A 20,005-nucleotide genomic window follows, 5' to 3' on the forward strand; every position below is an offset into this window, starting at 1 on the left:
AAGTAATAAAACTTGGGCTAAGAGTGGACTGACCGAGATGAACAAAAATACTTAAATAAGTTTTAATTTATAAACTGAGGGTCAACTAATGAATAAAAATATCAATATTTATATCTATTTTAAGAAACTAATTTTTATGGATGAACTAGATTGAAAAAGTAAGAGTAGGAGTAATACTAATAGGTAGAGCATGCCCATCCATGCTCTCGGACCCACTTTTATTCATTTTTTACTCTATGCTCTTCCCCAAGAGCACAACACACACATCCATGTTCTTCCGCAAGGACATGCTCAAGGGTCCCACCATTTTATTATTCAATTTAAATGAAAACATTTCCACAATATTAGAATGCATTAAAAATACCCGGAATACTATTACAAATTACTAAAAAAATTAAAAATTACATAATTAAAGTCCTAAAAATTAAAAATTACATAATTAAATTCATAAAATAAAAAAAACCCACTACTCGTCGCCGAATTTCGCCCAAATGTGTTTGATTAGGTCTTCTTGTAGCTCAATGTGGGCTTTGGTATCGCGCGTTGTGTGTCTTGTTTCGATCCTCTCTCGCACCGTCGTATGCACACTTCGGCGTGGGGGAGACCTTGCGGTTGAACTTCCGGCTTCATCCTCGTCGTAAAAGTTAGCATTTTTATATTTAGTACTAGAGAGAAAGATAAAGAAAATATCAAATCTAGTACCTAGATATGAAAGTCCAAAAATGCTCTTCATGCCTTTGGACATTTTTGGTGCAAAATTATGATGAATAATGAAAAAAGTATAAAAATGTGATTACACTTTAGTTAAGGGACTACCAACGATATTTTTAAAGTTTAGGTATTATTTGCGTGCAAAACGCGTAGTTCAGGAATCATTTGCGTAGTTAACTCTTGAATCTAACAATAGATTGAACTTTTGGACTATTGGCATTTGTATTTTGTTGGGATTGACATCCAATACCATAAAATAATGAAACCTCGCGACACAGTTGAAGGAATATTGCTGTTCCCCTTCGGTCAATGAACTTTGTCGGTGCTACGTAAGGCCATCCACAATAGGCGCCCAGCGACCGCCCAGCCGAGCGCCGGCGCTGGGCGGTTCGCTGGGCGATCTATTGCAGCCGCCCAGCGGGCGATTGGAGAGAGAAACCGCGCAGCGCTGGGCGGTGCGCTGAACGGTCCGTTCGGCGCTATTGCAGCGCCCGGATCGCCCAGCGCACCGCCTAGCGCGAAAAATTAATTTTTTTTTTCGAAACACTATATATACGCGCTTTGTTCGTCATTTTCATTCGCACCACTTGTTTTATCATGCACAACATGATTGTCGAAGATGATGGGCGGCAATTAAGGGTCCAACGCGTTTGTGGGAAGTCCAATGCATTGCTGATATAATGTACGCATGTATTATCATGCACAACATGATTGTCGAAGATGAAGGTGGCGAACTGACCAATTGGGTCAACGACGATAATGAAGCCGGTCCAAGCCACGGCGTGGCCGCCCCCAACATACGGAGTGGGGTACCTCACGATGAAGCCGGCCTCTTACAAGCACACGCCGACATGCGCCAAACGGCGGCTCATATTCGACTCCAAAAGGATTTAATTGAAGAGTTATGGGCACGGAGGATTGACCGCCGTTAGTTTTTTTTAATTATGTAATTTTTTTTAATTAATGTACTTTTTATATTTTATTAATATTAGTGAATTTTCTCGTTTTTGTGTCGTAAATTTAATTCCGTATATTGTGTGATTTTTAATTATTTCGTTTTGTATATATTTGTTAATAATGATGTGGATAGTATGTGGTTGGGCTATGGCTGAGCTATTGCTGGGCTATTTGCTTGTTTTGATGATGTGGCAGAAGGATTTTTAGTGCTGATGATGTGGCAGTGGCTGGGCTATTGCTGGGCTATTCCTATTGTGGATGGCCTAAAAAGATAAATCAAACGACGAAAGAGAAAATATATTTATTATTTTGCTGCGCAAGATCTAATTGGATGAAAAAACATTGTACGTGATTTTTTATGCCTAGATATTTTCCACGTATTGTCACGTGTCAAAAATATACAAGATGATATCATTGCTCAGACAGTTAGATAATAATGATCACCAACAATATTCTAAAAAGTACTATTATGTTTTAATATCATAAATGAGACAAATGAAAACAACTTAATCAAACCAACAAGTAAATCTAATTATACATTTCATCCAACACTTCCTTTGTTTCATAAATACAATTCTTTCTATTTATATAATCATAAAACTATACATAAAATTTATTTAAACTATTCTATTTTTAAACGGTTGAGGCCTGAGGGCATCCCGCAGATAGTAAACGCAAATCCAAATTTTGAAAAAATACCAAATAAATTTATTCCAAAGGCGGTTAAATTTATCCTGCGCACCAACCATCTCCATATCCATCCGTCCACCCGCACGCTTATCGACGGTCACAATTCACGATCCGCTCACAGCTGATTGATTGGCTCATATGCATTCCCCCATCACTATATAAACCACTCACAGACCATAAATTCAACGTCATCGATTGGCTGAATCTCTTCTCCTCCGCCTAACAAATATCTCTCTCCATCTATCCAATTCTCTCTCAAAGCTCCAAGATATTGCAATGGCGGGTCGTGGAAAGACGCTGGGATCCGGAGCGGCCAAGAAGGCCACATCTCGAAGCAGCAAGGCCGGCCTTCAGTTTCCGGTCGGCCGTATCGCTCGGTTTCTCAAGGCTGGAAAATACGCCGAGCGTGTCGGCGCCGGCGCTCCTGTCTACCTCGCCGCCGTCCTCGAGTACCTCGCAGCTGAGGTGATTATCTTTAATTTTCGATTCACCTCTGTTTCTTAATCTAGGGCTTTGAATTTTTATTTCCCCCCCTTTTCTCCCAGTTTTTTGCTGAAATTGATGTACTCCGGTTGAAAATTTGGCTTCTGGATCCTTCGATTTCATGATTTTTGTTACTCACCGTCTTTCCAGTGCAATCAATTTTCTCGATTTTTGAAAATCCCCAAATTTTAGGGTTTGAATTATGTTTTACCTTCTTTTACCCGGTTTCAAATTTGGCCTCTGGATCTTTCGAATTCATGATTTTTGCTACTCAACGTCTTTTCAGTGCAATCAATTTTCTCGATCTGTGAAATTCCCCAAATTTTAGGGTTTGAAACCGTCCCTAGCTTAACACCCTTCAAAATCCACGGTTTGGAACATTTGTGACGTGATTTATGAATAATTTGCATTCGATTTCAGGTTCTTGAATTGGCCGGAAACGCCGCGAGGGACAACAAGAAGACGAGGATTGTCCCGAGACACATTCAGCTGGCTGTGAGGAACGACGAGGAGCTGAGCAAGCTTCTTGGAGATGTCACCATCGCCAACGGCGGAGTTATGCCCAACATCCACAACCTGCTGCTCCCAAAGAAGACAGGATCGTCGAAGCCGTCTGCTGCCGATGAGGATTAAGCTGGAGATGAGTCGGAATTAGTTTAGTAGCATTCTACAGTTTGTTGGGTTTTGTGTTTAGATGCAGTTGGTAGGGAGTGAACTGACCGGAGCTTTCTTTACATTCAGTCTTTGTAAATGGGTGGCTGGAATCCCAATCCCTTCTTTTGTTGGTTTAGCTAATAGTAATGGAAAAAGGTTACATTCTTGAGCGTTTATGAAATCAAATTCTGCTAAATTTTTAATCCTCTTTTGGTTTGTTTTGTTTTGGTTTTATTTCGACATGGGCTCTTATAAAGTGGGATGGATTTGATTATTATAATGTTTTCGGTGTTAGCATTTTTGAATGAATTTGGAATATATCAAAATCAACTAAATATTCGAAATTAAATGTGTCAAAGTCCTAATCTTTGTTATCTTTCTAAATATATTTGAATGATATAAATGTAAGTGCCATTCAATGATCACTCTTTTGTAGTACAAACTTATATTTTGAAATTGAGAATTATCATTAAAATAGTTAATAAGTTGTCGAAGTGTGTGAATAATTGAATATACAGGACATCATAGAGAATTAACTCAATTAAGAGTTGGAGATAAAATTATCGAAGAGAATTAAGAGCTAGAGATATATACTTATAAATTATTGAAGAGAATTTAGGCCATGTTTGGTTGTCAGGATTCTGCTTGGGAAAGTAATCTGATTCCTTAAATTTTAAAATCCTGTGTTTGTTTCGATTTTTAATCAAACTGGGAAAGTAATCAAAATCCCAAGAACAAGGAAAGTTAGTACAACTTTCCAGAATTCTGAATCCTCACTTTTTTTAGGTATTCTTTTTCCCAGTTTTAGGATTATTACATATTTAATTATTATTATTATTATTATTATTACAATGTTTTAAAAATAATTTTAAATTACAAACCATACTTAATTTCAGAATAATAAATAACTATAATTAAAATGATCATAATTATAACATTGTATTATAATATTTATATATAATTTTATTATCATAATAATAATTAATAACTTATTAAAAAATTAAAATATAATTATATAATATAAATTATATTGTAATAAATACTAATTATTATTTTAGAAATAAATAATTAATAAAATCGTAGTGAAATTCTAAATTATAAAATTTATTTAATTATAATATCCTTAAATATTATAATAGTAATAGTAGTAGTAGTAATAATAATAATAATAATAATTATTATTATTATATTATTATTATAATCATTTATGATTATAATACTCCATGTAACTATAATTATACTTGTATTATTATATATTGTGATGAATGATTCATATTTAAACTATCCATCATAATAATATATATAATAATAATATAATTGTCGTCATTTGTAATTAATAATTTATTAAAAAAATTATTATTCTTTTTAAAAATAAAATAATAATAAGTTTATCTTTAGTTTGGTGTTTAAATGAAATACAAAATTTAAAATCTTGGTATTCTCCAAACACAAGAAAGTAAAGTTATTAGGAATTATATTCTAGAGATTCATTTTCCTAGGAATCATATTCCTTGCCAACTTTACTTTCCCGCCAACCAAACATGGCCTTAGAGTTAGAGATATACTATAATTATTTTGTAAATTTACTGATAGCTTAGAAGTTGGATTAGAATAAACTATTTTTAGAACGTTTATAAATGTTGGAGCTTATTTTGATAGCTTAGAAGTTTGTGTTCCAAATACTTATGAAGAATTCATAATCTCCTAAATAACCTATAAACTACTTAAACTTAAAGAGCTTATAAAATCAACCAAATACTGTATATTTAACCCATATTATTAGGATGTCTCAAACTATTATTGAAAAGAGATAGTACTACTATGAATAAATAAAAATAAACTGACCATCTATTTAATCCATTATACTCCGTATTTCACATTCTTCAGTAAACAAACATATTAAACTGAGAAATATTCACTGTCTAAAAAAAATAGCAAGTTTGTAGAATAATTTACTGGCTAGTACTTCAGAATAATCAAAGTCAATAACAAATCATAAGGAAGAACTATAAACAAAACAGATAAAGTAACAAAGAATAATGAGTAGTTAAAAAGAGGTGTAGATCATATATTTCCAACTCCAACCTTGCCCAAAAACATGGTAGAGTGCCAATGCTCAGAGCTCGTACCTACATTTCTACGCTTCGTCCTCTGAACTCGACGTATCTACTCGCCTATCAGCGATGGCTGGGAAGAGTTGCTGTCGAGGATCCGCTGTAGCAGCCTGTCGCGGATCAGGAGCAGCTGCCGTTGCATCTCCATTCTTAGGCGCTCTGCTCGGCTTGAGCGGCGCAGCTTTCACTTCTCTGCATACTTTATCCAAAATTATGAGGAAATCGCGAACAATGACGAATAGCCTCAGGCCCTCATCCTTCCCGGAGTTCCCATGGAAGTAGTCCGCAGTGCTCTTCACTAACGCCATTATCCGCTTCTCTTCCTCGCGCGACCAAGTCACGTCAACCTCGGCGTTCTGCACGAAGCTCCTCAGCGTCTGATGGAAGCCATTTTCTGGAGGTATGTTCTTCAGTTCGGATTTCAGGATGTTACGAGCTTTATCCAGCGCGTGGTTGAGCTTGGAAACCGTTCCTGTTAAGCTGTCGGAGTCGAGTAGGGCGGCCCTCCTGACATTCTCGAGCTCGTTGCTCAGGCCGGAGACCACCTGGAGGCCGAGGCTCCTCAAATGCTCGTCCGAGGGTTCGCTAGAGGGGTCCTCAGCCGAGTCATCAGAGTTGACGCTTGACATGCTCCTTGTCTCTTTCGCTGCTCGTGCAGCTCTTGCGCCTTCGGAACGGATTATTTCCTGGACGACAAAGTGTAAAAGTGTAGTTTTTCCGTCTGTTCCTTTCACGTCTGCTAACTTGAGAAGCGTGTCGAGCTTGAATGCTTGTGCACCGCCACGAAAAGTCCCATCATTCATACGATTCCCGGTTTTGAGAACGGCCTCCAGGAGCTTGAAAAATAATCTGTTTTGTCGCAGCTCGGAACTAGCAGCCTGTACACGCGAACAAATATACACGATGATTTGATGAATATGATCAATAAAGTGTAGCAATCGAGATTTGACTTATTTTTCTCACCTCCAAAACCGCAAAAGATTCTTTTAGTGTCGTCATCTCTTCTTGAAGAGTGCTCATGAAAAGCAAGCATTCTAGCCTCTTAAATGCAAATGGAATATCAACCAACACTTTCAGAAACCGCTCTGCGGGACCCAGCATAGAAAGCTCACCAGCATAGAACCTCAGTTTCAGTTCTTCGTCGGATGTAGGTGTCATTCTTAGTAGATTTTGAACTAGTTCCGAAGGAAGCTCGTGACCTGTTCAGTCAAAAAGGTCAGCAATACTTTTGATGATGTGGAATAAGTCACAGAAATCCATACATCAAGAAACAACATCTTCGTTGTGATCATGTGCTACCTAGCTATATACTAATAAATTCACGCGATCGACCTCCAAGAGAACTGAACGACTACAATTTGCAAGCTCTGACCTAAGTTCATATGCATCTAATCAATATTATTACTTGGCGAAATAACACATAAATTGAAGCATGTGGTAACTAAGGATAGATTTTAATGAAGTGATCATTTCAAGTATCATGATAAATCCTAAACATGATGACAAAAAAATGTAGAAAGGGCTCGATTTTCTACAAGGCCATAATATAAGCAAAACTTCTTGTCTTCAGAGTTTCTAGATTTTATAATAATGTCAGGAGTCCCCGTTTGTTGAGTGCCGAGATATTGCCAAAATTAGACGATACGTCTTAGGCAGACAAAAAAATCAAATTAAGTAGAATGGCAAGGGAAAAAAATACCTTCTTCTAGTGCATCGCAAACTTCTTCTGTAGTAACATTCAACGCTTTAAGTAGAATTGCCAGATTCTGTGCCTTCTTGGGGTCAATTAATTGAATATATTGTGGTGCAGCATCTTGGGACGAGGACTCTTTCTTTGCTCCATTCTTGTTATTTGCGGGAGCATAACCAAATAGATTTTCTATCATCTCTTCACTGAACCTGCTCGTAACGAAATTTACATTTATAAGATGGGCCTAGCATGAAATAATCAATAATGTGAGTAACGAGGGAGGAAACTACACTTACTGGAAGGAACCGGATTTTATCTGATGCCAAACCATCGAATGATCAGGGTTGGCCAGCACTTTGTCCCAGAAGAACGGCTTCAGTTTAGTTTTACTACTACCAGCCTCGGGTTCTTGAGTTGAAACTGATGGAGGATTTGGTCCGGGAGGTTCAGGTCGAGGGGGTTTGAAGCCAATAGGTGGTGGCCGAGGTGGAGGGCCACCAGGACCTGGAGGTGGTGGTGGAGGTGGACCAGCCTTGGCACCAGACGGAATAGGAGGTGGAGGTGGAGGACGGGGGCCAGCGTTTGCACCATGAGCTAACGGAGGTGGAGGAGGTGGTCCAGGTGGTGGAGGAGGTGCTCCAGCAGTGGACTTCATCGGTGGGACGGTGAGTGGTGGAGGAGCTGGAGCAGCACTATTGGCCGGATGTCGTTTAGAATCTCGCCTTCCGGGGGGTGGCCTCAATGGAAGCAAATCAGGTTCATACATCAAAGAGTTTCCAGCTAAGTTGGTAGCAGCCCCATTCCTGACTTCCAATGGGATCTCGAATTTCGAATTGCTTAGTGTATGTGATTCTCCATAGTAGTTTCCACCAACTCTGTTATGGTTAACTTTAGTATTGAATGACTGATTACCGAGCTTTTGTTCATCCACGGAACTTCCTAGACCGAATGACATCTGTGGAGAGGCTGCAGAAGTCGAAAGCAAATGAGTAAACAACGAGCGAGTGCAATACGAGACTTAAAATGATGTAGTAAATAAACAAGGTATCGTACAAATAGAGTAATCGCTTATGCTTAAGCTGAGAAGAGGCCTCTCGTCATTTTTACCCCGCCCAGGACCAATCCCGCAGCATCTGCGACAGAAGATAAAGAGCACCACAACAATGACAAGCGTCACAGAAGCTGTTACCACGACGGCTATAACAACAGTTCTGTTGTGGGATTTATCATTGCTCGACTGTTGGTTAGAAGCACCTGGAGAAGTTTGTTCATCCAAAGCTGGCGGTGAACTGGAGTTTACATCCGGATGGAAAAATGGAAATACGGGAGGAGGACTGGATGGAATAATAGTAGGAGGTAGAGGAACTGAAGGTGCTGGACTTGGTGCTAAACTTGTTGGCGATGGAGCGGGTGCTTCTCCAGGAGTCTGAGCTAGCTTGCGTCTACTAGAAGACCAGGGCAGGTCGAACATGAATTTTAAGTACCTGGTATACCGAGAACCAAAACTCTTTTCTCCTTCCACATTACGAAGCACGAAACTTTTCCCTCTTGCACAATCTATAAGGAGTTGATGAACCTGAGGTAATAAGATACTGACAGATTGGTGCATTTCCGTTCTCGAAGATTTACCACTCACAAGTTCAAGATCTTGTAAAGTTTTTTGTGCTAGTTTCAACTGAGGCCGACAATTTTCGTTCAGTAATTCACCCTGCAGTACAAATACCATCAGATATTGCATATTGGATGTGCAGTATGTGTTATAAACAAGTAAACTTCTTGTGGAAACTAGAATAAACGACCCATAGGAAACGCTGAAGAAGATGAAAGTTCAATGCTCGAGTAACAGTTTAGCATAGATGCTATACTCATAAAAAACGATCAAAAGCTTCTAAAAAGAGATTAGTATTATCCAAACGTTCCTTATAATTGGAATAGGAACCAAGCAAAAATAGTTAAATTATAGAGATTTTCAAAGTTGCAATCTATTTTAGTAACAATGGATTAGGCTTTAGTATTATCTATGTATCTAGGCAAATATTCAAAAGTAAATGCCCCCACGGAGGTTACGTAGGTCCAAACGACAGTGAAGCATTACAACACCAACAAGATAACAAAGTAACATTTCCATAATCACCAGAAAAACTGACCACAGCACTATTGCACATTTCACAAAGAACTCAAAAGCCACAACATATCTTCTCAAAACAATTTTAAAACCATATCACATACATGTTACGTATAAACATGAACTTTGTATAGATATCCCAACTGAAGTTAGAGGTGAGGTAAAGGGATAATTTAGAAAGCTTTCACTCATTAAACCAGTGTGCTTACATTGATAAACACCCCACTCCCTTCACAAAAAACCCCCTTGATTACACATTAACATCCATAGGGGGTGTTTACTTTTCATGATTGAGTCTTTTTATATTATCCAAGCCTACCTTCTAATGGGATATTAATCCAGCCAAATTAGCTCAAATAAAAGAAATTATAGCACTGAGACATCCCAAAGTTGCAATCCATTTTAGTAACAATGGATTAGGCTATAGTATAATCTATCAATCAAGGCTAATTTTCAAAAGTAACGCGGTCCAAACAACAGTGAAGTATTACAACACCAATAAGATCATAAAGTAACACTCCATAATCACCAGAAAAAAAGGACCACAACACTTGCGCACATTTCAAAGAACTCTAAAGCCACAACATATCTTTTCACAACAATTTAAAAACCATATATCACACATGTTATGTATAAACACTAAACCAAACTCGAAGAAGAGCATGAGCTATATATATACCATTTCCAGATTTAAGAGCCCTGATTCTACTAAATAGGCCACCAAAGGATCTTCTTCTTCCTCCATCCTGCTTTGAGCTACAACCACAGCTGAAAGCACAGCAAAAGCCACAAACCAAAACACCCATTTCCTTTCTTGAATCTTCATCTCTCCAGCTACACACAATCCTTCTCATAACACATTCCCAACTAAGAAACAAAAGGGAGAAAACGAGCCTTTTTTCTATTTAAAACTGCCAAACTCCGCAGGAAACACTTCAAAGGTCGAATCTTTGCAACAGTTACACCAACCCAACTCAATATTTCTCAACGATTCCGATGCCACACCTCAAAGATTCCACAAAGATAAGCTCAAATCGCACTGGGGAAAGGCGGCGCAATCTAACAAGGCTGACAGGATATAAAAACAAGAAAAGGGACTCCTTGAAACAATCAAAAGATGGTAAAAAGTTGAATCGAATAAGAAAAAATCCTTGGTTTTTACATCGGATCTGCGTTATAATGTGAAGGGAAAGAGAAAGAAAAGGAAGGAGAAATGGGCAGACTACCGCGTGAGTTGACCTGGAGAATTCTTTCCACCAAAGATTAATTTAATTCTTTAATTAGATCTTTTAGAATATTTTGTCATTCATGTCTAATTCATTTCGTTACTTTTATTTTCTACTATATATAGAGTATTTATAATGGCAAGGACTAGTATTGATCTTTGTTCCTCTCTAGAATGCCATGTACTTCTGTTTTGACTTATAATTATAACTGAATTTATAGAAATAAAGTTTATATACTCCTAAATATGAGTACTGATAGTACTTGTTAGCCGAACTACGATAAGTAATTAATTATAAGTAATATGGACAAATCATGCAAGTTATATTGTTATCGCATCGATTGAAAACAACTTAGTCAAACATATATCTGATTCGTTAAGAAAACTCTTAACTTGAAACAATCGAAAAGATTATTTGCATATAATACGGAATTGTTAGCGATAAGAAAACGAACAGACATGTTATGGAGGAGATATGACCCGACAAGTGAACTAAAGTCTAGCAATTGAAGCACCATAGACTTTCAAGATTGACAAAGAAGATGGAGAATACAATAGATACACTATACAAATTGAGAAACTAAAAACATAATTGTAATAATAGTACAGTAAGAACAATATTATAAGTATAATGTAACAAAAAACTTTTACACAACAAGGGGATGTAGCTCAGATGGTAGAGCGCTCGCTTAGCATGCGAGAGGTACGGGGATCGATACCCCGCATCTCCATCTCAACATTTTAGTTTTTTAAAGGGTTATTTATTTCTATTATTAATTGTTTTAGGTTTTTAGTGTTATCATTGAGTCATCTAAATTTAATCTTCATATATGTTAATTATTAAGTGCGTATTGCACAATGCGATACATGTTTTAATTAAAATTTAAATGTATCAATGCTGGTATTTTACTTCCAAACTATGACAATCTCGTACAAAGTACTATGATTATTAGTACTTAGTATTAAACAAGCTGATTATAGGGTTTCAACTTCGGTCTTACCCTTAAATCTAGATATTAAAAGTAAAATGACTAGTTTTTGGATGTTCCGCAAACCTAAGAATCGTAACTAAAAAAATTATGATAAAAAGAAATTGACGGAAGAATCTCGATAGAAAAAATTGAAAGATTCACAAGTGGTCGTTGCCCCGCTTCCCCTTCCCTTCCCCATCTCCCTCGTTGTACTGCAAGATCGGGATATAACAAATCACATGTAAAGATTACGACAGATAAGTTGAAGAACAACGAACGTCGACTTCCTTTGCCCCTTCTATTTTTTGTCATTGTGATGTAGCATTGTGATATGAATACCAACAATCACATAGGATTTGAAGAGAATCATACCATAATTACCAAACACTAAGTTTAATCTATTAGTAATTTTATTTTGGGCTAAATTTGACCTATCAAACATGGCATTTTTATGTGCTCTTCAACTAGGACTAACAAAATAAGAGGGTTGAATTGTTATTGTATTAACTTGCCAAGGATCCAACTAGTCAGAGCATCCCCTTTCATGCCATTGCCAAAGAGCATGGAAGTGAGGCCTGGATCCACTTTTATTATTTTTTTATTCTCTGCTCTTCTCGAAGAGCACAACACCTACATCCATACACCTCCGCAAGGACATGCTCAATGATCCCACCATTCTATTATTCAATTTAAATAAAAAATATTTCCACAATATTAAAATGCATTAAAAATACCCGAAATACTATTACAAATTACTAAAAAATTAAAAATTACATAATTAAAATCATAAAAACTAAAAATTACATAATTAAAGTCCTAAAAGTTAAAAAGTACATAATTAAATTCATAAAATTAAAAAACCCACTACTCGTGGTCGAATTTCGCCCAAATGTGTTTGATTAGGTCTTCTTGTAGCTCAATGTGGGTTCTGGTATCGCGCATTGTGTGTCTTGTTTCGATCCTCTCGCGCACAGTTGTATGCACACCTCGGCGTGTGGGAGACCTCGCGGCTGAGCTTCCGACTTCATCCTCATCGTAAAAGTTAGCCGTCCTCGGCCCTTCGTCAGCTATATTCATGTTGTGCAAGATAATACACGTGTACATGATGTCGGCAATATTATTAGCGTACCACAGCTGAGACGGAGCCTTCACAATGTTGAATCGGCCTTGAAGGACCCAAAAGCTCTTTCGACGTCTTTTCGAGCAGATTCTTGACACTGCGGATAAAGAACCCGTCTCGGGTCTTGCGGATTGCTGGGCATCTTCATGAATGTCGACCACCTTGGGTAGATACCATCAGGGGCGTATCTAGATACAAGAAGAGAGGGGCAATTGCCCCACCTCACATTTTCATATTCATATATATATATATTGTGTATTTTACAATTTATTTTTTTCAATTTCTTCTTAAATGCCCCTCCTCAAATTCTTAAAATTCTCTCATATGTAAACTTGCCTCTCTCCCTACAAATTCCTAGCTCTGCCCCTGGATACCATCGGGAAGATAGTAACCCATGTGATATGAATTTCTGTTGACGGTGAAGTCGATCACCGGTGATACACCATTCAAAACATCATTGAAGAGTGGTGAAGAATAGAGCACGTTCAAGTCGTTGTTGGATCTGGCAACGCCGAAATATGCATGCCAAATCCATAGGCGGTAGTCGGCGACCGCTTCAAGCATAAGCATTGGGCCGCCGCCTTTGTGGCAGTTTAAGTGTTTCCCACTCCAAGCATTCGGGCAATTCTTCCACTTCCAATGCATGCAGTCAATGCTGCCAAGCATACTGGGAAAACCATGGACTGTTTCGTGAAGATGAAGCAACCGTTGACAATCTTCGGTGGTGGGTGCCCGAAAGAATTCCTCACCGAAAGCAGAACGAACGTCGGCGCAAAAATTTTTGAGGCATGAGATTCCAGTTGACTCACCCACATGCAAATACTCGTCGAAGAGGTTAGCCGTTTGCCCAGTAACAAGTTGTCGGAGGGCACAAGTACACTTCTGCAACGCCGAGATACTTTGCCGACCGATTGCGTCTCTACGTGATTGAAAGTATTCAACACGGGCGGACAATGTGTTGACAATACTCATAAACGACCGTTTTGACGTGCGAAAACAGCACCGGAAGTAATCTTCCGGAAATTGCGGCTGGTCGAAAAAATAGTCGGCAGCGAGCCTTTCGTGGGCTCCCTCCCGGTTACGTGGGATGTAGCAGCGATTTGATCTAGTTGGTCGAGGAGGAGGGGAGGGGCGGGGGGTAGCGGCGGCGACATAGGCTTCATAGGCGACACGATATTGTTCATAGTATTCTTGTTCTTCGCGCTCCGCTTCCGCAATGATATAGTTGAAATCCAATTTTGAATTTAGAGAGAGTTTGAATGAGAGAGGAAGATGTAGATGTGTTGTATGAAAAAATATGAATGAGAGATAATTTGATGTGAAAAATGGATGATGAATGTATGTATTTATAGATGATTTTGAGATTAAAATTTTTAAAAAAAATTCAAAAAACGTTAATAAAACAACTATATTTTTGGGAATTCGATTTTTTTGGGGGGGTATTATTTTCGATTTTTTTTAAAAATATTGAAAATCCAACGGCTAAGCCGTTGGCGAATAGAACACGCCACGTCGCACTGCTCAACGGCACGGACGTGCTCGATGCATCGAGCAGCGCCGTGCCGTCAGCAAGAGCACAACGGCGAACAGGGGGTGCCGCGCCAGCGGCGCGGCGCCGTCCTCCGCATCGAGCACTGATGCGGATGCTCTTAAAGCTAAGCCCTGACACAACAAGTAAACAAAATCCTTAAGCCAAATACAAACCTGACATGACACCATAATGACACAAACCAAACATGACAATCAAGCGATGATGACACGAAACAATTCAAACGTGATGCGATTGAGTATGACCAAACGACGACATGGTAGTGGAGGTTATGGCTGTGTGAAGGCAATGAATGAATGACGACGAGATATGAAAAGTGAACAAATGATAAAGTATAATATTAACCCAATCATAAAAAAATTTAAAGTAATTAATTATTAGCTAGTTATCCGAATCCGACCTGAATTTTATCATATATTTACCGGGTTGACCCGATAGGGCACAAACACGGTAAAGCTTGACACTATTTCATTAATTTCGCACCTATTCGTTGCATGTCAAAAATTTTCAATCATTTTATTCAACCACCACGCTTCAGTCACTTTGAAATAAAAATAAAAATGAATTAATATATAAAAAATTCTTGAAAAAACTTATTTGAAGTTCAATTTATAACGGATATTTCCTCTTGTTGCAAACTACCGCCACACTCAATTTTGAATTCCATTTCAAAATCTGACCCTCACTTTATCTTTGTCCATACGCTCTTCTCAATCCGGATCTCTTCTTCTTCAGCTCCCAATTTCCTGCTCTAGAGAGAGAGAGCTCCGTTAACCCCCCCTTCCCCCCTGCGTATGGCTTCCAAGAACCAGAACAAGCCTCCTCCCGCTCTTTCACATGTGAGTGCCGTTTCACTATCAATTATTCTTGATTTTAGGTCACTTTGGATTCGTTTATTGCCTCAATGTTCCTATTTCTTTAGATGCGTGTACATGATTAAGCTAATTCGGGGTGGTGGTTCTGTATTTGTGCGGTGTTTGTGCAAAATTAGGGTTTAAAATTATGCCTTTAAGAAATCCCTCATGTTTTTTTTTTAATTGTGCAGTGAAGACTGCCGGTATGTCTGATTGGATAATCTCTGGGGATAGTTTTGATTGAATTACTTTTCATTTTCGATGAGGGAGCTAAGACACAGTTGTTTCCCTCGGTAGTTTCGAGGGTGTGTGGTTTAAATTTCTGATTTTGAATTGGGGTTGCTATTGGTTTATGCAGAGTAAGCCCAGTGGCGATGAGGCTACGGTGGATAAGAGGCGGCGGATTGGAGGCACTAAAGTGACCTCTGGCACTGTGGGAAGGCCACAAGCTCGGCAAGCATTTTCGGTGGTGAATGGGGGACAGGATCCACCTCCTAACAGTAAGCTGTCGAGCAGCTCGGGTGCAGACTGTGGAGTTATTGAGTTCACCAAGGAGGACGTAGAGGCCTTGCTCAGCGAGAAACCAGCAAGTAAAAATAAATTCAACTACAACTTCAAGGTATTTTGAGTGGGATTTGTCTTTTAAATTTTTAATTGATCAGTTGGGTCACAGTTGGGTATGAGGTTGAATCTGTTGATTATATGTTGATTCGGGGCACTTCTGTTTTTTTCAGGAAAAGAAAGAACAAATGGAGGACTGCATAAAGAGGCTTAAGCAGTGTGTTAGGTGGTTCCGACATCTGGAAGGGAATTATGTAACCGAGCAGGAGAAGCTCAAGAATTTGTTGGAAGTTTCAGAAAAGAAATGCAGTGATGTGGGTAAGGATTAACTTTTTTCAGGTTTTTTGAACTTTCGATTATAGGGCTTATGCTGAAATTGTTTTTGCTAACATGAATTTTCTTTTAACTTTTGCGAACACTGTCAGAACGGCTGATGAAAGAGAAGGATAATGAATTGAATTCGATTATCATGGAGTTGCGGCAAAACCTAGACACACTGCAAGAAAATCATACTAAAGTGCAGCTAGAGAAATCGGTATGAAACTGCCATGACACATTAAACACAGTTTTGGGTAGCTAATGTTCCAGCCACTGCAAAGAACTAACTGTTAAAATACAGGAAGCATTGGATTCTTTAGAACAAGAAAGAGAGGCCAAACTTGCTGCTGAGAAAGTGCAAGCTTCCCTTCTAGAAGAGCTTAAGCGAACTCAAGAAGACAATGCTAGTAACATCCAGAAGGTATTTAGATGATACATAGGAGCATATTGGTAAGGATTGTTTATAAATTGTCCATCTAATGTGTTCTTCTGGGTGTTTAATGTCTCGTGCAGATACAATCACAAAATGATATGTACAAGAGGTTACAAGAGTACAACACAAGCTTACAACAATATAATAGTAGACTGCAGTCTGAACTTCATGAAACTAATGAGACACTAAAACATGTTGAGAAAGAGAAGGCGGCAGTTGTGGAAAACCTTAGTACACTGAGAGGCCATCATAGTTCTCTGCAAGAGCAACTTGCAACCTCAAGGGTGCGTTTTTTGTTTCAGTTTGTGACCTTTTACACTGAATTCAAACTGAAAGAACATAAGCTATCTTAAATATGCTATGTGAATGCGATTGGTTTATTTACTAGATCTTTGTGTTTCTTGAATATGCTAAAGGAAATGCTAGATGCTATTTGCTATGCTGATACATTTTCATCATATAATTATTTATGCTTGTATATGCTTGATCTTAAAAGGATTCGCAAAATGAAGCTATAAAACAAAAGGAGGCACTGGCTAGTGAAGTTACCAGCTTGAAAGGTGATTTGCTAAAAATAAGAGATGATCGTGATCGACAGCTGTTTCAAGTTCATGCTCTATCAGCTGAAGTAGTGAAGTACAGAGAATCCACTGGAAAGTTTGTTGCTGAGTTAGAGAGCGTCAGTGGCAAAATGGACGAGCTGGAGGTTTGTTTTTTTGTCGCTTGATATAAAATTGACGATTGGGAAGCATTGGAAGCATCTTCTGATAGCCATTCTTTTCCTTTGTCAGTCAACGTGTTGTAGTCAAACAGTGCAAATTAGACAACTGCAGGAGCAGCTGGCGTATGCAGAAAAGAAGCTAAAGGTTCTTCGTTGTTGATTTGGAATGTCTTTGGCATATATATATTTTATAATTAAATTAAGAAAATGGAGTTTTTTATTATTCTGGATTCACAACCGTGCTTTGTATATTGTGCCAGCTATCAGACATGTCAGCAACGGAGACAAGATCTGAATTCGAGGAACAAAATATATTTATTCATGAGTTACAAGACCGATTGGCTGATGCAGAGTTCAAAATCGCAGAAGGAGAAAAGCTTCGCAAAAAACTGCACAACACTATCTTGGTAGTATCAGTACCTACACTTTATCATTTTTCAGTATTTAAAAAAAAAATATTTTTGTCTATCTTAATTTTTGTAGTAGATTTTTCTATGTAATTTGTTCCTGAGATCAATTTGTCAATGCAGGAGTTGAAAGGGAACATCCGCGTCTTTTGTAGAGTGAGGCCCTTTTTGTCTGATGATGGAGTTGGAGCTGACACAAAAGTTATCTCTTTCCCAACAGCTACAGAAACAATGGGTCGAGGCATTGATGTAACTCAAAATGGTGAGCTTACTTGTTTAGTTTGAAGATTGACATTTTCGGTGGATTTATATTCTCTTGTTCCATTTCTCATCCATTTTTAATTCTTCTTGTCAGGGCAAAAGCTTTCTTTCACTTTTGACAAAGCATTCGTGCCTGATACGTCCCAACAAGAAGTTTTTGTGGAGATATCACAGCTTGTACAAAGTGCACTCGATGGCTATAAGGTGAGTCTATTATGCGCAATGTTCTTTGAGATAATGAATAGTTCATATTTGTAGACTTTTAATTTGCTGATAACTCAAACTGTTACTAAAAGCATGAGTGCATAATCAGGTTTGTATCTTTGCCTATGGGCAAACCGGTTCTGGCAAGACGTATACCATGATGGGCAAGCCAGAATCACCTGATCAAAGAGGTTTGATTCCGAGAACATTGGAACAGGTATTTGAGACGCGACAAATTCTGCAGGCCCAAGGATGGAAATATGAAATGCAGGTGACTGTTGCATCATCTCTTGTTTACTTCAAACATTTTTCTCTTCGTTGGCTTCAACTTATCACTATAATCAACTTTTCAGGTTTCAATGCTTGAAATATATAATGAAACAATCCGTGATCTGTTAGCCCCAAACAAATCAATCTCTGATGCATCTCGGCCAGAAAATGGGAAGCAATACACTATCAAACATGATGCAAATGGAAACACTCACGTTTCTGATCTTACAATCATGGATGTTCGTAGTAGCAAGGAGGTTTCGTACCTCTTAGATCGGGCAGCGCAGAGTAGGTAATAATATTCATGCTACCTTTATCCTTTTCTTTCAAGCATGAGCAGTTTTCAGTATCAAATTTATTTACATTTTCGTTATACTTGAATTTTAGGTCCGTAGGAAAGACACAAATGAATGAACAATCTTCAAGGAGCCATTTTGTCTTCACCTTGCGAATCATGGGTTTTAATGAGGTATTGCTCTTCAAATATCTTGTGACGATTCCAAACTTAGCATTCATACAACTGAACACGTATGGATATCTCTTTCTACTTGTGTTACTAGAGTACCGACCAACAAGTACAAGGTGTTCTGAATCTGATCGACCTTGCTGGTAGTGAGAGGTTATCCAAGAGTGGCGCTACTGGAGATCGGTTGAAAGAAACCCAGGTATCAGAATGACAACCATCTTTGTTTTTCTCAAAGCAAATCTAGCATTTCGACTCTGTTACAATCTGTTATCACCACCCTTACTCAGGCCATTAATAAAAGCTTATCGTCTCTAAGCGATGTTATATTTGCCTTGGCCAAGAAGGAGGAGCATGTGCCTTATAGGAACTCCAAGTTAACCTATCTTCTCCAGGTGATTGTTCAACCAAACACTGTTTCTCTGTCATATGTGTTATGAAAGCATTCATTCCACCTTTTATTAGACATAGGGCTAAAGAGAGAGCCAAAAAAGGATCTTTCGTGTCTATTCCTGCATTATCTTGAATATTATCAGTTTCAGTATGTAGACCAAATAAAACAATGCAAGCAAAAACTCCTAGATTCATACGGGGTGAATATGAAACTCTTCCGTTGTCATTTAGATTATTGAAGATTTAATTGGTTTCACTGTCATTAGATACAAACTGTTTTAGGCCCAACAGTATAAACCATTGAGCTTATATCTGCTTTGGCAACACAAATGAATCTCTAAATACGCCCTCTGGTTTTTTCTTGTCTGCTGCAGCCTTGTTTAGGTGGAGACTCAAAGACGTTGATGTTTGTGAACGTGTCGCCGGATCCTTCATCAGTAGGTGAATCAATTTGTTCACTGAGGTTTGCTGCAAGGGTCAATGCTTGTGAAATAGGCGTGCCGAGGCGCCAAACAAGCCTCAAGTCTTATTCGGATTCTCGTCTGAGCATTGGCTGATCTGATATTCACAAACTGTGTTTATTTTTTACAAGTACTAACCTAAAGAATCTTGTGTGATTTTGTGTTGTATAAGGTGTCATTACATTCTCATTGATAATATATGATCAAATCTTACCACAAATTCAGTTTCTCTCTCATATTATACATGATTTAGGCCGTTTGAATCATGACCTCTTAGAGTAGTGTGGTTGCTTCATAACAAACATTCTGCTTTCTTACTGCTTCTAGAAGCTGTCCAGAACAATAACAACAATTATGCTTCCTTATATTG

At 38.3% G+C, this 20,005-nt stretch overlaps 3 protein-coding genes and 1 non-coding gene across 4 annotated transcripts; 3 read left to right on the plus strand and 1 right to left on the minus strand.

Moving 5' to 3' along the window:
- The first annotated feature begins 2,536 nt into the window (after positions 1-2,536).
- On the plus strand, positions 2,537-3,698 carry LOC121775051 (probable histone H2A.1). The gene is made up of 2 exons (XM_042172006.1): positions 2,537-2,823; positions 3,262-3,698. The coding sequence occupies exons 1-2, from the start codon at positions 2,635-2,637 to the stop codon at positions 3,472-3,474; spliced, it is 402 nt and encodes a 133-aa protein (XP_042027940.1). The 5' UTR covers positions 2,537-2,634; the 3' UTR covers positions 3,475-3,698.
- A 1,736-nt stretch (positions 3,699-5,434) lies between these two features.
- Positions 5,435-10,691, minus strand: LOC121774933 (formin-like protein 5). Its single transcript, XM_042171845.1, has 6 exons — positions 10,104-10,691; positions 8,353-9,007; positions 7,596-8,265; positions 7,309-7,508; positions 6,573-6,808; positions 5,435-6,487 (listed from the first exon to the last, which is right to left on the minus strand). Exons 1-6 carry the CDS (start codon positions 10,248-10,250, stop codon positions 5,633-5,635), a joined length of 2,763 nt encoding a protein of 920 aa, XP_042027779.1. The 5' UTR covers positions 10,251-10,691; the 3' UTR covers positions 5,435-5,632.
- A 616-nt stretch (positions 10,692-11,307) lies between these two features.
- On the plus strand, positions 11,308-11,380 carry TRNAA-AGC. The gene has a single exon. It is a non-coding gene; the product is annotated as a tRNA-Ala (tRNA).
- A 3,542-nt stretch (positions 11,381-14,922) lies between these two features.
- LOC121775083 (kinesin-like protein KIN-14N) lies at positions 14,923-19,855 on the plus strand. Its single transcript, XM_042172052.1, has 17 exons — positions 14,923-15,128; positions 15,502-15,762; positions 15,878-16,022; positions 16,130-16,239; positions 16,324-16,443; positions 16,536-16,739; positions 16,952-17,161; positions 17,247-17,321; positions 17,437-17,583; positions 17,707-17,845; positions 17,939-18,048; positions 18,158-18,319; positions 18,402-18,610; positions 18,706-18,787; positions 18,879-18,983; positions 19,072-19,176; positions 19,549-19,855. The coding sequence occupies exons 1-17, from the start codon at positions 15,084-15,086 to the stop codon at positions 19,729-19,731; spliced, it is 2,412 nt and encodes an 803-aa protein (XP_042027986.1). The 5' UTR covers positions 14,923-15,083; the 3' UTR covers positions 19,732-19,855.
- The last annotated feature ends 150 nt before the right edge of the window (positions 19,856-20,005 follow it).

Source organism: Salvia splendens, chromosome 17 (genome assembly GCF_004379255.2).
Source record: "Salvia splendens isolate huo1 chromosome 17, SspV2, whole genome shotgun sequence".
Taxonomy (NCBI): Eukaryota; Viridiplantae; Streptophyta; class Magnoliopsida; order Lamiales; family Lamiaceae; genus Salvia; species Salvia splendens.

Coding starts and splice junctions, on each gene's coding strand:
- LOC121775051 (XM_042172006.1), top strand. CDS start 2,635: ATGGCGGGTCGTGGAAAGACGCTGGGATCCGGAGCGGCCAAGAAGGCC. Junction 2,824..3,261: donor TCGAGTACCTCGCAGCTGAG/GTGATTATCTTT, acceptor ATTCGATTTCAG/GTTCTTGAATTGGCCGGAAA.
- LOC121774933 (XM_042171845.1), bottom strand. CDS start 10,250: ATGAAGATTCAAGAAAGGAAATGGGTGTTTTGGTTTGTGGCTTTTGCT. Junction 9,008..10,103: donor GGCTCTTAAATCTGGAAATG/GTATATATATAG, acceptor TTTGTACTGCAG/GGTGAATTACTGAACGAAAA. Junction 6,809..7,308: donor TTGCGATGCACTAGAAGAAG/GTATTTTTTTCC, acceptor TTGACTGAACAG/GTCACGAGCTTCCTTCGGAA.
- LOC121775083 (XM_042172052.1), top strand. CDS start 15,084: ATGGCTTCCAAGAACCAGAACAAGCCTCCTCCCGCTCTTTCACAT. Junction 16,240..16,323: donor AAGTGCAGCTAGAGAAATCG/GTATGAAACTGC, acceptor GTTAAAATACAG/GAAGCATTGGATTCTTTAGA. Junction 18,788..18,878: donor GAATCATGGGTTTTAATGAG/GTATTGCTCTTC, acceptor TTGTGTTACTAG/AGTACCGACCAACAAGTACA.